Source organism: Brachycentrus maculatus, unplaced genomic scaffold, assembly GCF_059751285.1.
Source record: "Brachycentrus maculatus isolate JH-2025_06_01 unplaced genomic scaffold, ASM5975128v1 h1tg000307l, whole genome shotgun sequence".
Lineage (NCBI taxonomy): Eukaryota > Metazoa > Arthropoda > Insecta > Trichoptera > Brachycentridae > Brachycentrus > Brachycentrus maculatus.
Genome location: NW_028281057.1, coordinates 215,986 through 235,727, shown reverse-complemented (window position 1 = coordinate 235,727; position 19,742 = coordinate 215,986). Strand labels below are relative to the sequence as shown.

Here is a 19,742-nt window from a genome sequence, read left to right as displayed (position 1 = left end):
TAAATATAAATAATATTGAGAATATACAAATATTTCAATTTCAAAGAATTTTTAGTCTAGGACGCCCGCTATTTAAAAAAGTTATGAAGTTAGACTAAATAGATATGAAAAAGAAATATCTTTAATTTTTTTATAATAAGCACAAATATTTTAATTTATTACTGTTTTTGTAGCCCTATAATACCCATTTTAAAAAAAATCAAGCTACAATAGTTATTTTTCAAAGAGAAATATTTGTTTACTTTTCAAAAACATAATTTAAAAATAATGTGAATAGTTTTTTTTAAATAACTATTTTTGTACTTATGAAAAACGAGTACAAGAATATTTTAATTTCAAACTTTTTTTATAGATCGCAGCGTCTTATTATTATTAAAAGGTACCAAGTTGTGTCAAGGTGGATTTGAATCTAGAAAATAGGTTCAGAGTTTGCGATATTAATTTTGGGACCACAAGCCAACATCAATATAGTACTAACATTACAAATTTTCTTCATAAACCACGTGTTTAGAAATTTGGCCACACATTTTTAACGAAGTTTTACTTTTATTTTAATGTTACATGTGGCTAGTTAAAAATAATAAAAAATACATTTATGACTCATAATACTCGTGTTGCTTTGTAAAACAATAAAAAATGACACTTAAGTTTATCAATTCCATTTAAAAAGTGACGTAATGGCGTCACTTTTGATTTTTCTCTGTTGCAAACTGCGGTGGAACATTTTTTTATTAAAAAAATAAAGGAATAAATTTATTCACACACACTTGTGTAACGTTAACCGTCCAATTAAAAATTCAGATTACCTTCTTCCCCTTGGTTTCATCCCAACTTGTCGTCTTTGTAGACTGTTGGGGTCAGTGCTCTTAGTCCTCAGGTTGTAGGTCCTTCGGTCCTGGACAACGCCATGCCTTCGAATTATGTTATCTTTCTGCAGGACCCATGATTTTTTTAATCTTCCTCTAAATAACTTTTGAGCATTCATATTGCCTGAATTTTTCAATGATATTTTGTGTTTCAACAACCACTTTCGCGTTAAGCTGAAACTGTAAATAATATTTCTAGAAGGTCACTATTTCGATTCTTGGGGGATACGACCAAGAAGAATAACAGATATATTGCATACAAATCACATAATAAATTAGGTAGTGAATTCCTGAAGAACCGTTAATTTTTAAGTAAAGAATCAATCGATACCTATTCAGGTATCAGCGATTTCTTTGCCATTAATAACATTAAATAAAGAGGAAAATTCTTTACTAAAATCTTTGAAGATGGAAAATGTAAAGAAAGATATAATCAGAGCTTCTTCTATCCTCAAAGAAACGAACTTGATCTTAATTAAATAAAAATTGTTATTTATCATATTAATTAAAAAAAGTAAAAACATTAAAATGTAGAGATATTATGTGTTACCAAAAAAAATACAAAAATTAACTTTTCGCAAATTTTATAAGCATGTTTACTGTAAGCGTAATGACTCTTTATTACGTTAATAAACTTTCAAAAGGGAAAATAAAGTTTAAATGTTACTTTGTTAATACCATTTTTCTTTTAAATATATTGTGACACGTGTTTCAATGTTTTTAACATCATTATCAAACATCGTATCGGAAGCTCAGACTTAATTTTAAAGTCGTGCCCTTGGGACGTTGAAGGGTGAAGAAGGGGTAGAAGCAGTTTTTTTTTATCTGTAGGAATATGGAATATGGAGGTAAGGTTTTAATAATTGTCATATTGTTAATTATGAGTTAATTTTAATTTTAATTTTTTAATTTAAATTTAAAAAAAGTCGTTACTTACCGATTAAACTTTAAATTAAAGCGGGTTGATAAGTCACAACTAACTGGCAGTCGAATCAATAAATGGAAGTAAATCAATTTATATTTGTTTTAATTTAAGTTTAGTATTAAATGCAATGGTACGAGAACGTTTAAAACATTTTACTACAAAATTATTTATTCTTCTTACGCACATATTTTTTTAAAGGGAAATCTTGATGGGGGCCCTGTCAAGATTTTTAAAAATATCGCAACAAAGATGCATCTGAGAGTTGACAAGGCTTACGCCAAGGCTTTCATTTTTTAGTTTAAGTGACTTAACACGTATGAACCGTTTTTTTTTATCATTTACCATTCTACCTATGTTTGACCCCAAAAGTACTCAAATTTTGGATATAATATTTATGCTTCATTTGTAAATATCTTCTGTGTGCTACTTCTTCGCCGACATCTATCGTCTGAAATCACTAAGTTTTTATTGAGAAAAACTGTCATGAAATTCATGTTAGATTTTTTCGAATTATTTTTCATATAAAGGGACACCTAAAAATAGTTTTCATCTCATACTTTTTTAAAGACAAGTTTTAAAACAAGATTTTGAGTGTATTACATTTTTTGTTGTTTTTAGAAATGCTGGATTTGAAATTGGAAAAAGTAAGGTTTTAAATTGAAAAAATCTTACAATACTTAAAGTGTCTAGTGAAGTTCTAGCGTTTCAAGAACAAGGTTTCTTAATTGGTTCATATATATAGAAAATCCAAGAATTTGAATAGTGTGGTTGTCAATAATGGGTAGAATTGGTTATGTTACACGTGTGTAAAGTGATCACTTAAACCAGCCTATGACGGTCGTCAGCCCCCAAAATGCCCAGACTTTCAAATTCTTCTTCATCTTTGATGAGATGTCAAAAAACAATATGAAAAAAATCTTCATGAATTTGTAGTAAATGTTACACAGTGCAAAAATGATCACTTAAATCAACCAATGGCAGTTTTAAGTCCCGTAAATGCCCAGACTTCCATAATGTTATTCATCGTTGTTGAGATATAAATACAAATAATCTTGCAGAAAATACTGAATTTGTGAATGAAAATTTGGAAACACTCAATTGTTTTGAAAGATTATCGATTGAAATTTACTTCACAATTTTAAAAATACAGTATTGACCAAAATAGCTTAATTTTTAAGGGTGAGAACCTGTAACAGCTTTTGCATATTTAATCAACACAATTTTCCCTTTGGGATATTAATTAGTTCTCGGAATTTGTAGGCAAGAAATTTGAATCCTCCTTCGCAAATCCTAATAAGCAGAGAAATATACAATAGAATACATAGGTACAGTAATATTTTTCGAACTTATATTAAATGTTAAGTTCAGGCAAATATATTGAAAATACAAAATTTTGAGTGTGTCCAAATACTTGTTTACAAATCTGGATTATCTTCACTTTTTCTGGAGTTTTTTTTACATTGTAAAAAACACTTATGCGTAGGTATTACAGATTTGTCATCAAGTATTTGTGTCTGTCTCCGTGATATTAAGATATCGATAATATTAAGAGAGGTTTGTTGAGATTGTTTAGATTTATAGAACAAATCAGTGAAAAAAAAACAACACAATCAATTTATGTAGTAAATGAAGTAGATAAAGGTCGAAGAAAACTAAGCTTGATGAAGTATGTCAAATACTTGAAAATAGTCCGGCCAGGAGTCGAAAATAATCGGGAAGTATGTATGAGAAGAGTGAAAGAATGTTTGCAAAGGTGTAACGTTCTATTCTCTGTGCCTACCCATGAATGGTAGTTTTTGAATAAACAATCCTTTTTATTTATGTAATTAAATTAGAGAATGAAAATATATAATATTTCATGGTCCCCAGGTAAATATAAAACTAAAAAAAGAATTCTTAGAATATTAAATTATACGAATAAAAGTAATTATTTTCATTTCACAGCGTGGCCTAAAATCAAAACTGGCTATCTTCCATGTTCCTTTCTTCGTAATATCAGAATATAAAATACAAATTAAATTCCTGGATCACAATTTTCCATTATCTTCATTCGCCTTGAGAAAATTCCCGGAAAATTTTTACTTGACTTAAATTATAATCTTACCGCATGAAAATGATTGTTGTCAATTAATGAAACCACATTGGTAAATGGGTAAGAACTTATTGCAATTTGAGATAAACTCAAATCCTTAAAAAAAATCATTCATATTATTGTGCGAATATTTTTTTTAAACGTTCATTTTCAACCATTGTATACAAGTTTACAGGTACCATATATGGTATATTGATTGAAAAAAAAAATATGTACGCAGCAATACGTCAGTTAATTTTGGCATAAGTCTTCATAGAGAAAAAGATTTGCAAAAGAAAAAGACATGCAAAAGATTTAAAGACATATTTCAATTATGGATACAGGGCCCTCGTGAAGTCACCCCAACACTGTAGCGCAAGTGGTATATTTTGATTTAGCACACATATCATACTGGGATGAGTTAATAAGATCAAGAGTACCAGGCTTCCCGGAGAGGCTGATGAAAGCTCTTCATCATAAAACTGCTTGTAGAGCGCATATGGGGGCTGGATGTTTGTATATTTCATTACTTTGTTTTCCTCTTTTTTTCAGGTAATTTGTATAAATTATGTATAACGTATCGGGTTTTGTCCTAAAGTTAGTATCGCGGACTCTGGGTCAAAATTTTTGGGTTCAAATCCCTTATACCACAATTTTAAACCTGTTTTATTAATGAATCGCTAAGGATCCAGAAAAAAAAATCAAAATATTTGCGTAAAATATTTGCGTAAAAAAATAAAAAAATAAATCAATCCATGAAAACATGTTCATTGTTTAATAGTACACAACGTACGTAATGGTTTTAACCGTAGTTTTCATATTAATTTAAAATAAAATAAAATAATATGTAGTTTATTCGTTTAAAACAAAAACTCAGATTTACTGGTTTTCAGATATTTCACAATTTTCAGTTATTCGGTAATTTTGCGAGCCGTAATTGGAAAAAAATAAATTATTATAATTTCTCAGTCACAATTCCAGTTTTAATCAGAACTCCTTTCTAAATATATAATATAAAAAGTTCTAAATACGCAATGATTCCGTTAACGGGTGTCCGAATCATTTAACACCATGCAATAAAATAAAACGTTCGCAGAAATAAAAGAATACATTAAACAATAAGTACGACTATTCCAGTTACTACCACAAGTAGATAGTTGTCCAGGCCCTAGAAAAGTTATATAGCGGAACTAACAATAAAAGTTGTGATGTTTACAGCGTATGTAGATAACTGCTTCTTTCAACTAGAGATCTTGTGGCAATATAAACTTTATAGGGCGATCTGCTGGTAAGGGTAAGTGTTTATCATGGTGGAAAAAAGCTCCCTTTTTGACCCTTCGAACTTATTTTTTTTTATTCGGTAGCATTTTCAGTATATTCTTAACAGGTCCGCCGGGCATTCAATCAAAAAAATGTTGCTTCGTCTGTTTTATGTCCAGAATTACAGCCGGCTTTTATTGGTTCCGTTTATGTCCCACTTGCAAATGAATATCTGGATAAATTTATTAATATTAAGTTTCATTAGTTTCATCACTGAGACATATTTTTTTAACGATTTCTACATTCCAACAATTGATATAATAAAAAATATTCTAATATATTATTAGATTAAAACCAATATTTTTAGCTTTTCCACTTAATTTTTGTTTGACCAGCGACCGGGTTTCGTCGTTACCGACATCATCAGACTGGTAGGAGGCTATACATATTGTTATGTTATATATAAAACAAGGCAGGAGTTGATAACCATGATTTGATACAATTTTAAAATCATGGTTATCAACTCCTGCCTTGTTTTATATATAACATAACAATTTGTATAGCCTCCCACCAGTCTGATGATGTCGGTAACGACAAAACCCGGTCGCTGGTCAAATAAAAATAAAGTGGAAAAGCTAAAAATATTGGTTTTAATCTGATAATATATTAAAATGCAATTCCATCACGAAGTGTCAGTGGATAATATAAATCTATTAAAAAATATTCCCTTAAAATAATCTCATTGATTCATTTTTCAATGGAATATTCAATAGAATATATAAATAATCATGTATTTTTCATAAAATGAGCTGAATATCGCACAATCTGAGTAAACATATAATAAAATAAAGATATATTGAATATGTTTAGCCAATATATCAAAGGACGTAATGTCTTGAATACTGTCAAGGAAGATAAATAAAAACAATAGAAATGGCTTTATCAAAGGATGTTGAATAACACATACATCTTTTGGTCAAAAAAACTTTCATACGTATTAAATGAAGTCGTACAACCTACTTCCATTATCGATAAAGTCATTAAAAAAGGAAAAGAATAAAAGAGCGATTTATAAATGGATAATGGAGGTGAATAGATCTAAAAAAGATCTATCATTATGTCGTAATTGATTGCGTGTCATAAACAATTGTCTTTCATAATATTTTATAAATAATAATTATAAAATGTGCCCTCGGCACGGGAAACCCCAGTGAGGGCTCATTTTTGTAATTTGTAATTATACGTATGACGAAATTTTGATTAATAAATAATTATATCTTGGATGGACTGAAATATTAATGAATAGGTGCTGAGAAAATTCAGGAAAATTCTCCGAATTAAACGTTTTGACCTCAATCAGAATGAATCAAAGTACATTTACTTACTTACTTTAGCCTTCTCCATGTGTCCAGTGTCGAACAAAGGCCTCCCTCTTAGACTTCTTCAGTTTTCTGTTGGTCGCGACTCTCTTCCAGTGCAGGCCCTTCACTTTTTTAATGTCATCGGACCATCTTCTCTGGGGCCTACGCACGCTTCTATGTCCTGTCTTTAGGCCTCCAATCAAGCACCTACTTCGTACATCTATCCTCAGACATATGCCACATGACCTATCCCACTCCCACTTTCGTTCCATGATCCTTTGAGCCACATCTGTTACTTTGGTCTTTTCCCGTATACAAACATTCATTTTTTGTTCCCAAAGGGATATCTTTAGCATCCTTCAAAGTAAAACTAAAACCAAAACCGAGGCATGAAACTAGTTATCTGTTTCATGTGTCGATAAACATTCAGCCTTATTTTCATTCCGTTCTCCGATTTAATCGATTGTTCATGTTATGACTTGGCACCGCATAAATAAAATCAGAGCTCTAAACCAAATGGCGTAAGCCTCTTGTACGGGTTGATTTACTGAAAACTGAGTGCAAACACTTCAGCAGATCAATGGTTCAACAAAATGGCGCCCAACAACACGGATTATTCTCGCTTAGTAAACATACGAATATGTTAACCCTTTATTGGCGTAATGTTTGTTTGATGAAAAAAATCTAGACGATGTTTTATCAATTCATAAATTGAAAAAAAAAGTGTAAAGAGCAGATGTCTAATATTTCAGAATAACCATCTGCAGGATACATTAACATCGATTTCAAGTACTATAAGTAATTTTTCTTGTGTTTTTTTCGACAGAATTTATTTTTAATTTATTCAAACACTGTCCTTATCATTCATCTTTCACTTTGTGTAATACCACTTTAAAAAACACTAATTCACATAGTGAATGATGAAGAGAGTGTTAAAATTACCATTCTTCTTCTTCTTCTTCTTTTTGATGGCTTTTCACCCATCTTGGGTGTTATAGCCAGTGTCGAGTTATTTTAAAATTACCATTGTTAACAATGTTTACATAAATTTATAAATATTGAAAATCCGATGAAATGTAAGTATTATTTTTATGATTAGAGTGAATTGAAAACCCGAGCTCCGAATAATTATTTTCTTTTTTTGAGGTTTTTCAATCAATAATTATATCTTCTTAACCTTATCCAAAAACAAAACTTCAAAAGGTACTTTCCGTATTACCAAAAACTATTTTACGTATATACACATATAAACATATTTTAGTATTAATATCTATATATATATTTTTGTCAGCTTCCGTACTGTAATGGTCAGCACGCTCGGCTACCCTTCTGGAGGTCCCAGGTTTGATTCCCAAGATATATATATATATATATATATATATATATATATATATATATATATATATATATATATATATATATATATATATATATATATATATATATATATATATATATATATATATATATATATATATATATATATATATATATATATATATATATATATATATATATATATATATATATATATATATATATATATATATATATATATATATATATATATATATATATACATGTATTTAAATACATATATATTCTTTTAAATATTTCTCAAGGTTATAACAAAAGTAGGAACAAGATTAGAGACATATGCCTATTCGTGTTTCAGCACCCATTGCGCAATCAAAGGGTTAACAACGCTAGAACAATGCTAACCTAGTCACATGAGCCGAACACATTTCGGCAGGATTCTGTATTAACAATAAAAGCATTAGAGCCTCCCCGAACCTGGGTAATTGAAATAGTATTTATTAGCACGAGTGGAAAATTCTCTTTTGCAGAAATAAGCTGCGAGTCCGGTCGTTTTTAATTCGTTTGGTAAAGTGGGAATGTGATTATTTCTGCCTTCCAATGAGCAGAATAAAGGATAATCCCTTGAGGTCTTTGATAAATATGTATTTAAAAAAAATATCTGAAAATCCTTTACGTACTTTGGGCATAGAAATTTATAAAAAAGGAAAATCAATCAAAGGATTTTTTTTATCTACCTTTATATTACGAGGACCATAACTCGAATTCATCTGTTTTGTTGACATATTTATTAAATCAAATATACTTGTATTTGTATATTTTGCAGTGTTGTATGATTCCTTTCAAATATTGGTTAAAATCTTGATGGATATATTAGCAAGTATTATTTTTTTTAACTCAACTTTAAATTCAGAGTTTATTCACATTATATTAAAATGTGAAATAGAAAGAGGGAGGGGAAGACAGAGAGAGTTTAAAATGATATTTGTAATTTTGGTAGTTCTATTTGATCAGTATATTATTAACATTTTTTATTAAAAAATTAAACAAAATGTCTTTAAAAATTATATTTACTTATACATACACTTATATTGATTTATATATGCATAGATATAAAAGGCTGTCCCGTAAACAGCCATTTTTTTCTAATTTTAATACCCATACCTCTTGACTTTTTATAACTACCATGGATTATACACATACGAAAATTCTTCTCCGTACGATTATCTAACTCGTGCCAATGATGCCACAAAATTTTTCCAACAAAGAGAGATTTTCTTATTCTATGGTAGTTCAAAATGATTTATTATTCTGAAGTGGCAATATGATATCGTAACTTATTGCATTTGAACGACGACAAAGTGAGTGCCACCCGCTCGTTAATACTCTAATGTAACTTGTATGAAAATGTTCCGATATTTCAAATGAACTGAAATAAGTAGTGCAAGTGTTTTTTAGCAAAACGAAAAAAATTGGCTTTTAAAATTTAAAAAAAAAATCTTGTTAAAAATAAGGAGCACTCATACATATTCACATAACTAACACAAACAGACATAAATAGGAAGGTAGAAGAAAGACAATTGAGATGGTATGAGCATATAGGACGCAGAGAACCTGAGCATGTCGTAAACCAGGCAATATCAATGGATCTTCCTTTAAAGATATCTAGAGGAAGACTAAAAAAATCATGGATGCTGCAAAGAGAGAATATGGTTCGAAGACATGGTCTAGGTGACGTTGTCCATGACAGAAGGACCTACAACCCGAGGATAAGGAGAGCTGACCCCAGCAGTCTGCAAATACGATAAGTTAAGATGTAGCCAGGAAGAAGAAGATATATATTTACATAAGTAACAAACATAAAACACTGTGTTTCTACTCTTTTGTGAAGAATTTAATCATATTTTTGTGTTTGTTTTTGGGAAAACAGAAAAAATTCCGACTGCGTCAATACACGAAAATGTTGTCTGGAGTGATTTATGGATAAGTTGGCTATGACTTCATCGGATGAGAGATGTTTGTGAGTGATCGGAAGCATTTCAGTTGCCAATAACAAAAGAATTTTTGTACATATCTAGTATTTATACAACCGAGGCCCATCATACAAGAACCATATTCTATTTTATATATTAAATGTTAAAATTAAATTTTGAATTTTTGAGAAACGAATGTCATTCGTTTGAAAAATGCCATAACAAGGCGAAACAATCATCACAAAATTTAGTTTTGTGTGTTTTTTAAAAATAAAATGCAATTCAGTACTAAAAAAATCAGTGTTTCAATCTTATTCATATCTTTCGAATGTCAATCTTATTTGAGATGTAAGTAATAAAATATAAGTAATAAAATCTTGATTGAAGGAAGTAAATTGTTTGAGAAATTAAAATAGGTTTTATGTAATAAATTAACAACTATATAGTTTTTTCCACAATTATTTTATTTGAGCGGTGACCAAGTTTCATCACTTCTGACATCATCAGATTAGTTCCCACTAATCTGATGATGTCTTGCCTCTCAGCTAGAAAAAAATTAAAATGCTGAGAATCGTGATTTCGTAGAATTTTTCAAAATTAATTTTAATTGAATTGAATACATTTTAGTTGTGCATTGTAAAAATAATGAAATTAATGCAATTGTAGAGGTTTGAAGTATGATTTTATTTATATTAAGTATAGAAATGGATTTTGGTATTTACGCAAATAAAAATAATGTTTGGGTGGAGATTTATTTGTTTCCAAAAAACTTACCATATATTGTACATTGTATCAGTGATAGCGAAGCGGAATTCCATTTCATTTGTAATAAATATTGAATGGAGGTTTTGGATAGTAGCTATTCTTCACTGTGCACTATTCTGTAAAACGTCTTAAAGATATTTTTTGAGTATTATTATTACTGAGTTAGGAATTCGAGTGACGAGTAAATCAAGTTTCGTTTGTTAGTATTAAAGAACTGGAAACAACCTGCCATCTTATCTGTCTCAAAATTTTTTTAGTAAAATATCCGTCATATTTTTTCTGCTCGTTACATATAAAAATGTTCGACTTTTTCCATGGTGAATTGCGACCCGTTAAAATCAAGTCCAATTATTTCTAGCTCGTACGCTGAAAGTTTTTCAAACCTTTTCATTATTTATTTTTATACCATTTTTATTTGTTCATAACCGGAATCATTCATTTACCGATGTTTCTGTATGTCTATTGAAGTGAAGAAATGAATAGTAAAACAAATTTATGAACCAAATGGGGTTGGTACTAAAAGCACAAGAAGACTGCGGAAAATTTAAATTTGAGTTGTCAATCATGGGTAGAATGGTGAATGTTGCACGTGTGTAAAGTGATCACTAAACTAGCCTATGATAGGTCACAAGGCCTGTAAACACCCAGACATCCATATTCTATTTTACCTTTTTGTGTCTACAAAAAGGTAAAATAGAATATGGATGAAATATAGAATCAATAAAAAACGATAAAAACCTGGAAAAACAACGGATATTTGGCATGATCGAAATTTTTAAAAACTTGAAAGTGGTCAGGTCAGGAGTCGGAATAATCGGCGGGTATGTATGAGGAAATGCACGTGGAAGAGGCAAATACTGTTTGCGAAGATAGATTGGTCTGGCGTTCTATTATATCTACCTACCCATGCGAGAAATTGTTTGTTAGTTGGTTACTTTTTATTTTACAGATTATAAGCATTTATTTTAACCCTTAAATAACAGTCTAAATCTACTTAAGATCTAAATATAAATAATTTTGCCAAGCACTTTAGATTCTGCTTTTTTTAAACGTGAAACTTTTCTCACGAAAGGAACTTTACATTATGGGCATAATGGATGTTCGGATAATAATTAGTACCAGCGTTAATGGAGCAGATATTTTACAATTCTTATTCTATTACTTGTTTCATCCTACTATAAATATACTCGTAAAATAAATTTACTACCGTGTACATTTATACGAAGTCTTCTTCTTTTCCGTCTTATTTCTCATTGCTGAGGGTTGAGACCCTTGCAGAAGCAATGACTCTTCTCCAGTTATCCCTTGATTGCGTTGCACGTAACGCTCCAACCACTGAGGTGCCTGCTGCTGTCTTAATTTGATCGGTCCATCGTGTGGGGATCTTCCTCTCCCTCTCTTTCCCTCCAGGCTACCGATCATAACTAGTCGTTCCAGACTATCCTCATTGCCACGCGCAACGTGTCCAAAGAACTAGAGAATCCGTCGGGTACAGATATTGGTCAGAGTCAAGACGTACCCGTCTCTTCGTCAGGACAATCACTACAACAGATTGCAAACAATACTACACATCACTACCATGGCACTATTCACACATTTTTAACTACATAAAATATTGATCATATGCGATTTTGGTGGACCCGATGACCAACATGCACTAAAGGCCGATTTAATAATACACCTGACTGTATCTGTAGTGCAAAACTGATTTTTTCTCTACATACCATCAACACAAATAAATGCGCAACTTGCGTCTTGCATCTCATTTTGTGCCTTATGCACCATATGAAGTTAAAATTAATAGAAAAAGAAGAAACGTAAGGTTTGCGATATCCACGTTTACGTGGTCATGTTTAAAAAAAACAACGTCAGTGGTAAAAGGTTAGCTTACAACAATACACCTAAAAAGTTTTACCTTTGCGAAACATATTTTTATACGAAATAACATTTTACCATTTGAAATCACGCTTCAATAATTTATTTGGGATTTTGCATTTTTATTTTTCCAGTTTTCAATTGAATCGGGCCTTTTATGTACGAGTTCTATTGGTCAGGGGTGAGAGAAGCCAATTAGTCTGTTTTTGAGCTTTTAACCCTTATGAGTATATATGTATATGTTTCTGATTTCCAATCATGGAAAATAAATCTTCAAATAGCACGTATTTTTACTGTAATTTTGATAGCTCCGGACCGAATATAATTCATGGTAGCATTTTTCGTTTGTCAGCAAAAACGAGAAGAAAAAACATATTTGAATTTTTAATCAGAATTTAGATCAACTTTTTAAAATCAAATTTGTTCACATGGACATAATTTTTCAATGAAAAATTGTGTGGTCGGTACCTGTTTTTGTATCCAATCATATCTTGAAATTACGATCCAAAAAACGCGTACCTAAAACTTCAATTAATGTTTGCAAAAGAAATACTAGCTCTCATATATACGTTTTTGACCGTTCTGAAAAAAAAAATGTCAACGAATCTGAAAGTATCTCAATTTCATTACCAAATAACTCTGCTAATAAATGATTAAAAAAATAGCTACCTATTTTTCTAAATCTAAAATGTAATATTATTATTTTATAAAAAAAATCATCCTTTGAACATCTGGCAAAATCTTGTTTCACAACATGCTCCTTGCATACTGTTTCTTCAACTGTAAAAATTTTTTTTTTCTACAACATATGAAAATTACGATATGATATTCAAAAAACACAAGATGTCCTTATCTTTTTCTTATCCCTAATAATAACGTCCTCCAATAACCGTATTTTTGCAACTAAACCAAGAACCACAACATTTTGAGTGTGTCAAATAAATATGTTCACAAAATCTGGATTATCTCTAATTATAGGAGTTATTTTCATATAATTTTTTTGACATCTCAAATGACGGTCGTCAAAAGCCTATGACGGTCATCAGACCCGTAAATGCCCAGACTTAAATATTCTTCATTATCTTTGATGAGATGTCAAAAAAATAATACTACGAAGAATTCATGATCTCGGTAATATTCATAATAACACTTTAGTGATATTTTGTCAAATTCATTATCTTCACATAAACTGGCATTACGTAATAAATTTCTGACAGCAATAAGTGATGTGTTATGAAATGTTTGCATAGTACTTGAATAAAACTTTTTTTGGATTATAATTGTATTTTACTTGCAAAAGTCCACCGGGAATTTATGTGAATAAAATAAAAATACGAAATAAAAATAAAAATATAAAAAGGCGGTATATATTTCTGTATATGTACAAAGACGAGCCCTCATAACTCCACTTCGTGTAGGATAGAAACGTGTGAAAGTCGACAGAATTACAGTTATTGTAATGTTAGCTTTTCTATGATAGCGATAAGATATAATTCGTATTTGTGAGGATGTTGAGCTTCCAGGAACTTATGGGTTTCTCAGTACCATATATGCAAAGTTCTTGTAAGTTTATGTGATATACGAGTTTAATAATTTATAATATTACTTGAATAATAACCTCCCTCTACTACGAAATTCAAATTAAGGTTCTCTGATTTGCTAGTCTGTTATGTCATATTGATATATCATACTGATTATTTTTTTGCTTATATTTTTGTACGTATATGGATGAGTAAGGTAAATAATAAATCAAGGAGTTCCATTAAAAAAACTTTCTCAACGCTCAATAAATAAATACAGAAAAATAAAACAGCCAGCCAAGAAAGTAGAATATTTATCCCATGGTAAAATTAAAACGAAATATTTATTTAGTAATTGAAACTTCGATTGTTCGATTAAATGACCCAACTATTGTTTTAATGTAACGACTATTGATTTCATGCAAATTTCTATAGGGTTTATGAATGTACTGAAAACCATTCATGGAGGGATAATAATTTTGACAAACTACTGAAACTGTTTGATCAATGTTTATTATTAGATAAAGCTGGTTGAAATATTATTGTTTCTGTTTTAACATAACATAAACGCAAAGGCTTAACTTTGATATCAATATTTTACATTATTCATGACTATTAAAATCAACAATCAAATTTATATTGAAGATATTAAAATTTTATATGAAGACACGTGAATCTGAGGGTCATCCGTCACTTTTTCAATCATCATGAAATGCGTTTATGAAATGTTTAAAAAAATTCGAAAAGTATTTTTTCTTATTTATATGTTTTCATTCAAACATTTTTCCAAATATCAAAATCAAATATCAAATATCAAAAGAAGTAAAAGGTATTTGAATTGAAAAAAAAATCATCAAAGAATATTAAAATATGGATAATCGGGGTATTTACAGTGCTTATTATTCAAAGGCTGGCTTCGGTGATCACATCATATGCGTGAAACATTCACCATTCTACCCATGATTAGAACCACATTTGTCGATTTTTTGTTACTTATGTATTTTTCATAAATCATTTATTTGACACGTTATTTCAGGTGTGAGTTTCGGCAGTATCTTTGGTTGATTTGCGTAATGCATTTGAGGAGCAGATATGCTTATTTTACACGTACGCAAGGTCTTATCTAGATGACCATATTCTTCTTCCTTTATGTTGAGATTCAAAAAATGTAAAATAACTATTAAGTGAAGAAACACACATATCGCTCACTCCTTTCAAGAACGTCATAAATAAAAAAAAACTTGATTTTTCAGGACAACGTTTTTAAAGTTAAAAGATATAACACAATGTATTAAAAATAAATATCAAGCCACTTATTGAACTTTTTACTGTGCAGCAGATCTTTTTAGGTAAATCTGAAGGTTTTTTCTCCATTTGAAAAATATTTAGTATATTTAAAAAAATTATTAAACATTACCTTTTCTTCAAAATGCAAAAACAACATTTTCTGCCCTATAGCGGGTAAATATTAAGTTAAAAATATGCCTCTTTTGCTGGGATATAGTACATTTTCTGGGCATTCCGAAAACATGCACAACTAAAAATCGACAATTTTTGATTTATGACGTTCTCGAAAGAAACACACTTATGTGAACAAGGATCTTGACACATCCAAAATGTAATGAAAGGTATTAGTCTCTAAATCACAATCATTTTCTTAAAAATACACAAATGTATTCCAGCTAGACGAATCTAATCATTCCTAAAACAACAAAATTCTAGGACCATCCTGAAACTAAAATAACTTACGAACAAAACTAGGGAAAAGAAAATACTTAAAAAAATGCGTGTCTAAGATCCGTAATACGTTGATATTAATCGCATGAGAGCGGGTCGTTTCTTTCGCCAATTCTTGTGTTTGACAACCAATTTGGAAGAAGATTTATTGTATTTTGAAAATTCGGGACCATTTATTTTGATTTATTTAGTTTGCTTTGCGTTCAAGTCTAGAAAGCTTTAATATTTCAGAAGCTTTTATTATTTTATTTAGACAGGCACCGTGGCAGAGTTGGGTAGACGCTCGACTGCGAAACTGGCGTCGCGGGTTTGATTCCCGCCAATCGTAAAATAAATACAAGAAATATTAATTTTTTATGAAAAATAAAAATAATAAAAAGATTTTGAGTAATGGAAATTTTTATTTAGATCTCGATTTTTTTTGTGTTAAGTGGAAAAGGTGATATTCGTCAAGTGGCTGCCGCCAGTGTTGAAAAATAATTTTTGCCCGTTTTATGAATTTGTTTGTATACTGCAGCTATCTTGTTTACAAATTTAAAATGTAATTGACGAACGACGCCATTTGCAAAATTAAATGCAATTTTCGATAGGGTGATCAATTAATTTATTATATTTATATTATATATTTATATACTTATATATATATATATATATATATATATATATATATATATATATATATATATATATATATATATATATATATATATATATATATATTATATATATATATAAATATATATATATATATATATATATATATATATATATATATATATATATATATATATATATATATATATATATATATATATATATATATATATATATATATATATATATATATATATATATATATATATATATATATATATATATATATATATATATATTAAATAAATATACACAAGTATAAAAAAAAGAATTGTGAAAAACAAATCATATACTGCATAATGTGATCACTCAAAACTAGCCTATGACAGGTTGGAAGCCTTTTAATACTCAGACAATGATATTTTTCTTATTTTATGTTGAGATGTCAATATATTGAATTGTGTTTAGAAGCCCACTATTGTGTAAAAAAAACCTTTGGAAAAAAATGTGTGCGTATTTTAAATTATACATATGTTCAATCGCGCAAGATTAGCTCCCTGTGTGTTATATGTACGAATGTAATGCCATTATACCACAAATTGAAATTCCTAATTCTACAAAAGATTCCTTTCAAGGATTCTTGTCTATTTCCCTTATTAGCAAAGGATCGTATAAATCTCGGTATTGTTCAGACGACGTACAAAATTAAAATGCTAAAATAAAATTTGCAAGGATCTACATAAAAATATATTGCTTAACGGTCACACATTGAGCCAGGATTAAGAAATATACAAAAAGCCAAATAAGGAATTAAGGTGTCCGTTGAAAAAGATTTTTCTCTTCTACCAATACATTTCCGTTAATTTTTAAACAAGCCACACTCATGATTTATGTAATATTTCGTTTTATTTTATTCTCATTTTCGACACCTTGTATTTGATGGGAATTTTGAGGAATGAAAATACTTTGATTCTCAAATTACATATTATAGTAAAAATATAAAACATTATTTTGCTATCCGCTTCACTATCGAGAAAAATAGGAAAAACAAGTTGAGGTGGTTAGTGATATGAAAAGAGTGAAGAAAATTTTATGCAGCAACAGAAGATGAAAATTAAATTAGAAAAAATCCGAGGAAAACATAGCAAGATCAAGTATTTCAAATACTTGAAAGTTGACTGGTCACTGGTCGAAAAATGAATTGATATGTATAAGATGCATTTTTCTGCTCCTTTTTCAAACTACATTTGTCTCATAAGTTATGTTTACTGTTCTCTCCTCACTCAATCATTCCACATGAATTTAAATTTTGTATCTATAATGATTATCTCAGCTTTGCGTTATATCCTTATTTCACCATACGAACATCTATTTACATCGTTTCGACGCACATTTTTATGAAAGATAGCATTTCGACTGCATTCAGTCTACCTTCATCTTTTTATTGCCAACTCCATATTTTACTTCCATTCGTTAGGACATAAGAGCATTTAAAAAATACATAAATTAAACAGAATATAGGTCGAGGTGAAGTCATTTTATAAATAATGTTCCAATTCAAGATTATTTTAGGTATTTTCTGATAATTTTCCAATTATTCACAATGGGTTTTATGAGATTAGAAAATTCTTTTCCGAAATCTTTCAGTGAGTTGGTTGGTACATTTAAACCCACTCCTTAATTTTACTCAGAATACACCCGAACAAAGTGCTCACCACAAACTTTTCTTATAAAATTTGTCTCGATTTTTTTCTATTCTTTTCCAGAAAGTTCTGATATTGACATTTATTTCCACAACTTGGTCGGGGGACTTCTTTCCTAAGAGTTTCGTAATAATGAGAAGATGAAAGGGAAAAAAGAAAAGTATGAATTATGTAACGAGATTAGCGGTATTGATGTTCAGATTTCTCAACAATTAAGTACTTTTGTTTTGTTTTATCTTATTCAGTTTCACCAATAAAATTACTTGTATAATTCAATTGGTAAACTTATTCCAATATGATTTAAACAAATTGTTTATTGATGCGGTATTTGCTTTGAACAACAAGTCTGGATTAACGTTACAATGATTGTGCGTTTTATGTTGGTTTGTGCGGTAATTGCGATTTTTGTTGTTTTTTTAATTGATTGCTAGGATTTTTTTGGAATCGCACCAAGAATGCTTTCAACAAGATTTTTATGTATATATACTTGGCTAGGTTTGTAATTTCGAGTAAAGATACTCTTTGTAATTTTTTGTTTGCGCAAATTGCTTTTTTGACTATTTTTTTTAATTTCGTATTCTAAATGTGAATAAATATAAGTAATTTTTGGTAAAATAATAAATAAAAAAAAAAACATAAAAAAACAAATATTGATAACTACGTGGAAATATTGTAAAATACCAAAAAAAAATAATGTAAATAAAGAAGTAATGTAACTAGCTTTAAGCTCCGTCCTAATGAAATAATAATGCATTATTGCAACGTATTAAATAACAAATGTATCATGTTTGTATGATTTTTAAATTTTGTTGAATGTTTAATCTTGAAATTTTTTTGAAATCTTAGAAAAAAAATCGTTTTAGATCATATGTAGATCACAGTATATCACAGTAGATCACAGTGTCATATTTGGATGACTTTTAAAAATTTAAATAGTGTGGTTGTTAATCATGGGTATGAGGATGGTGAATCACATGTGTAAAGCGACCACATAAACAGCATTTGACAGATTGTAAACCCAGTAATAAAAGACTTCCATATTCTTCTAACTAAATCATCATTGTTTATGCGTATTTTTCCATCTTCTTCTTCATCTATGTTTATTTGTCAAAAATATAATATAAACAAGATAAATAAAATAACTAAACCAGCCCTGTAAATGCCAAGACCATATTCCTCTTCATCTGTTAAAAATCAAATGATTTTTTTCTTTTTTCAGGTACATCTACCACAGACAGTACCGAGCCCAGTCCGACTGTCGCAGACGATGGCAGCGCCACCAGCAGCAGCATCAGCACCAGCACAGTCAGCACCAGTGCGGCAGCTCGGACTACCGCGCGGAGCACCACCCTGGACCCTCGCGAGGCGGCCCGCCAGGCGGCGCTGGAGCTGTCCAGGGAGATATTTAGGAACATCACCAAGCAGCTGCGAGAGTCCATCGCCTCCAAGGACTTCTCCGTCTTCACAACCACCGCCGTCAACCAGGACGAACAAGATGGTGAGTGTCAAATAATAAACACTTTTAAAATACAATACGGACAATATCATTATCAAACCCTTATCCGCAACCCAATGGTGCACAGGGCACTGCATCATAATAACGCAGTGTTATCTTAATCTTTAAAACATGAATAATAGGTGAAAGGTCCAAGGTTTTATTGAATAAATATAAGAGTGAAAATAACATGGACGATAATATAGGCAGATAGTATAAATGCCTACTCGTATTAAATGCAAATGATATGGTTTCAAATATAATTGCAAAGGATTGAATT

At 29.9% G+C, this 19,742-nt stretch overlaps 1 protein-coding gene across 2 annotated transcripts in view; it reads left to right on the top strand.

The window, feature by feature from the left end:
* The window catches only part of LOC148304681 (uncharacterized), a 77,517-nt gene that overhangs the window by 41,716 nt on the left and 16,059 nt on the right, over positions 1–19,742 (top strand). For both annotated transcript variants that reach the window (XM_088267916.1, XM_088267917.1), the window contains one exon: positions 19,187–19,465. In XM_088267916.1, the coding sequence (XP_088124042.1) occupies positions 19,187–19,465 (279 nt within the window). The remainder of the gene's footprint in view (positions 1–19,186; positions 19,466–19,742) is intronic.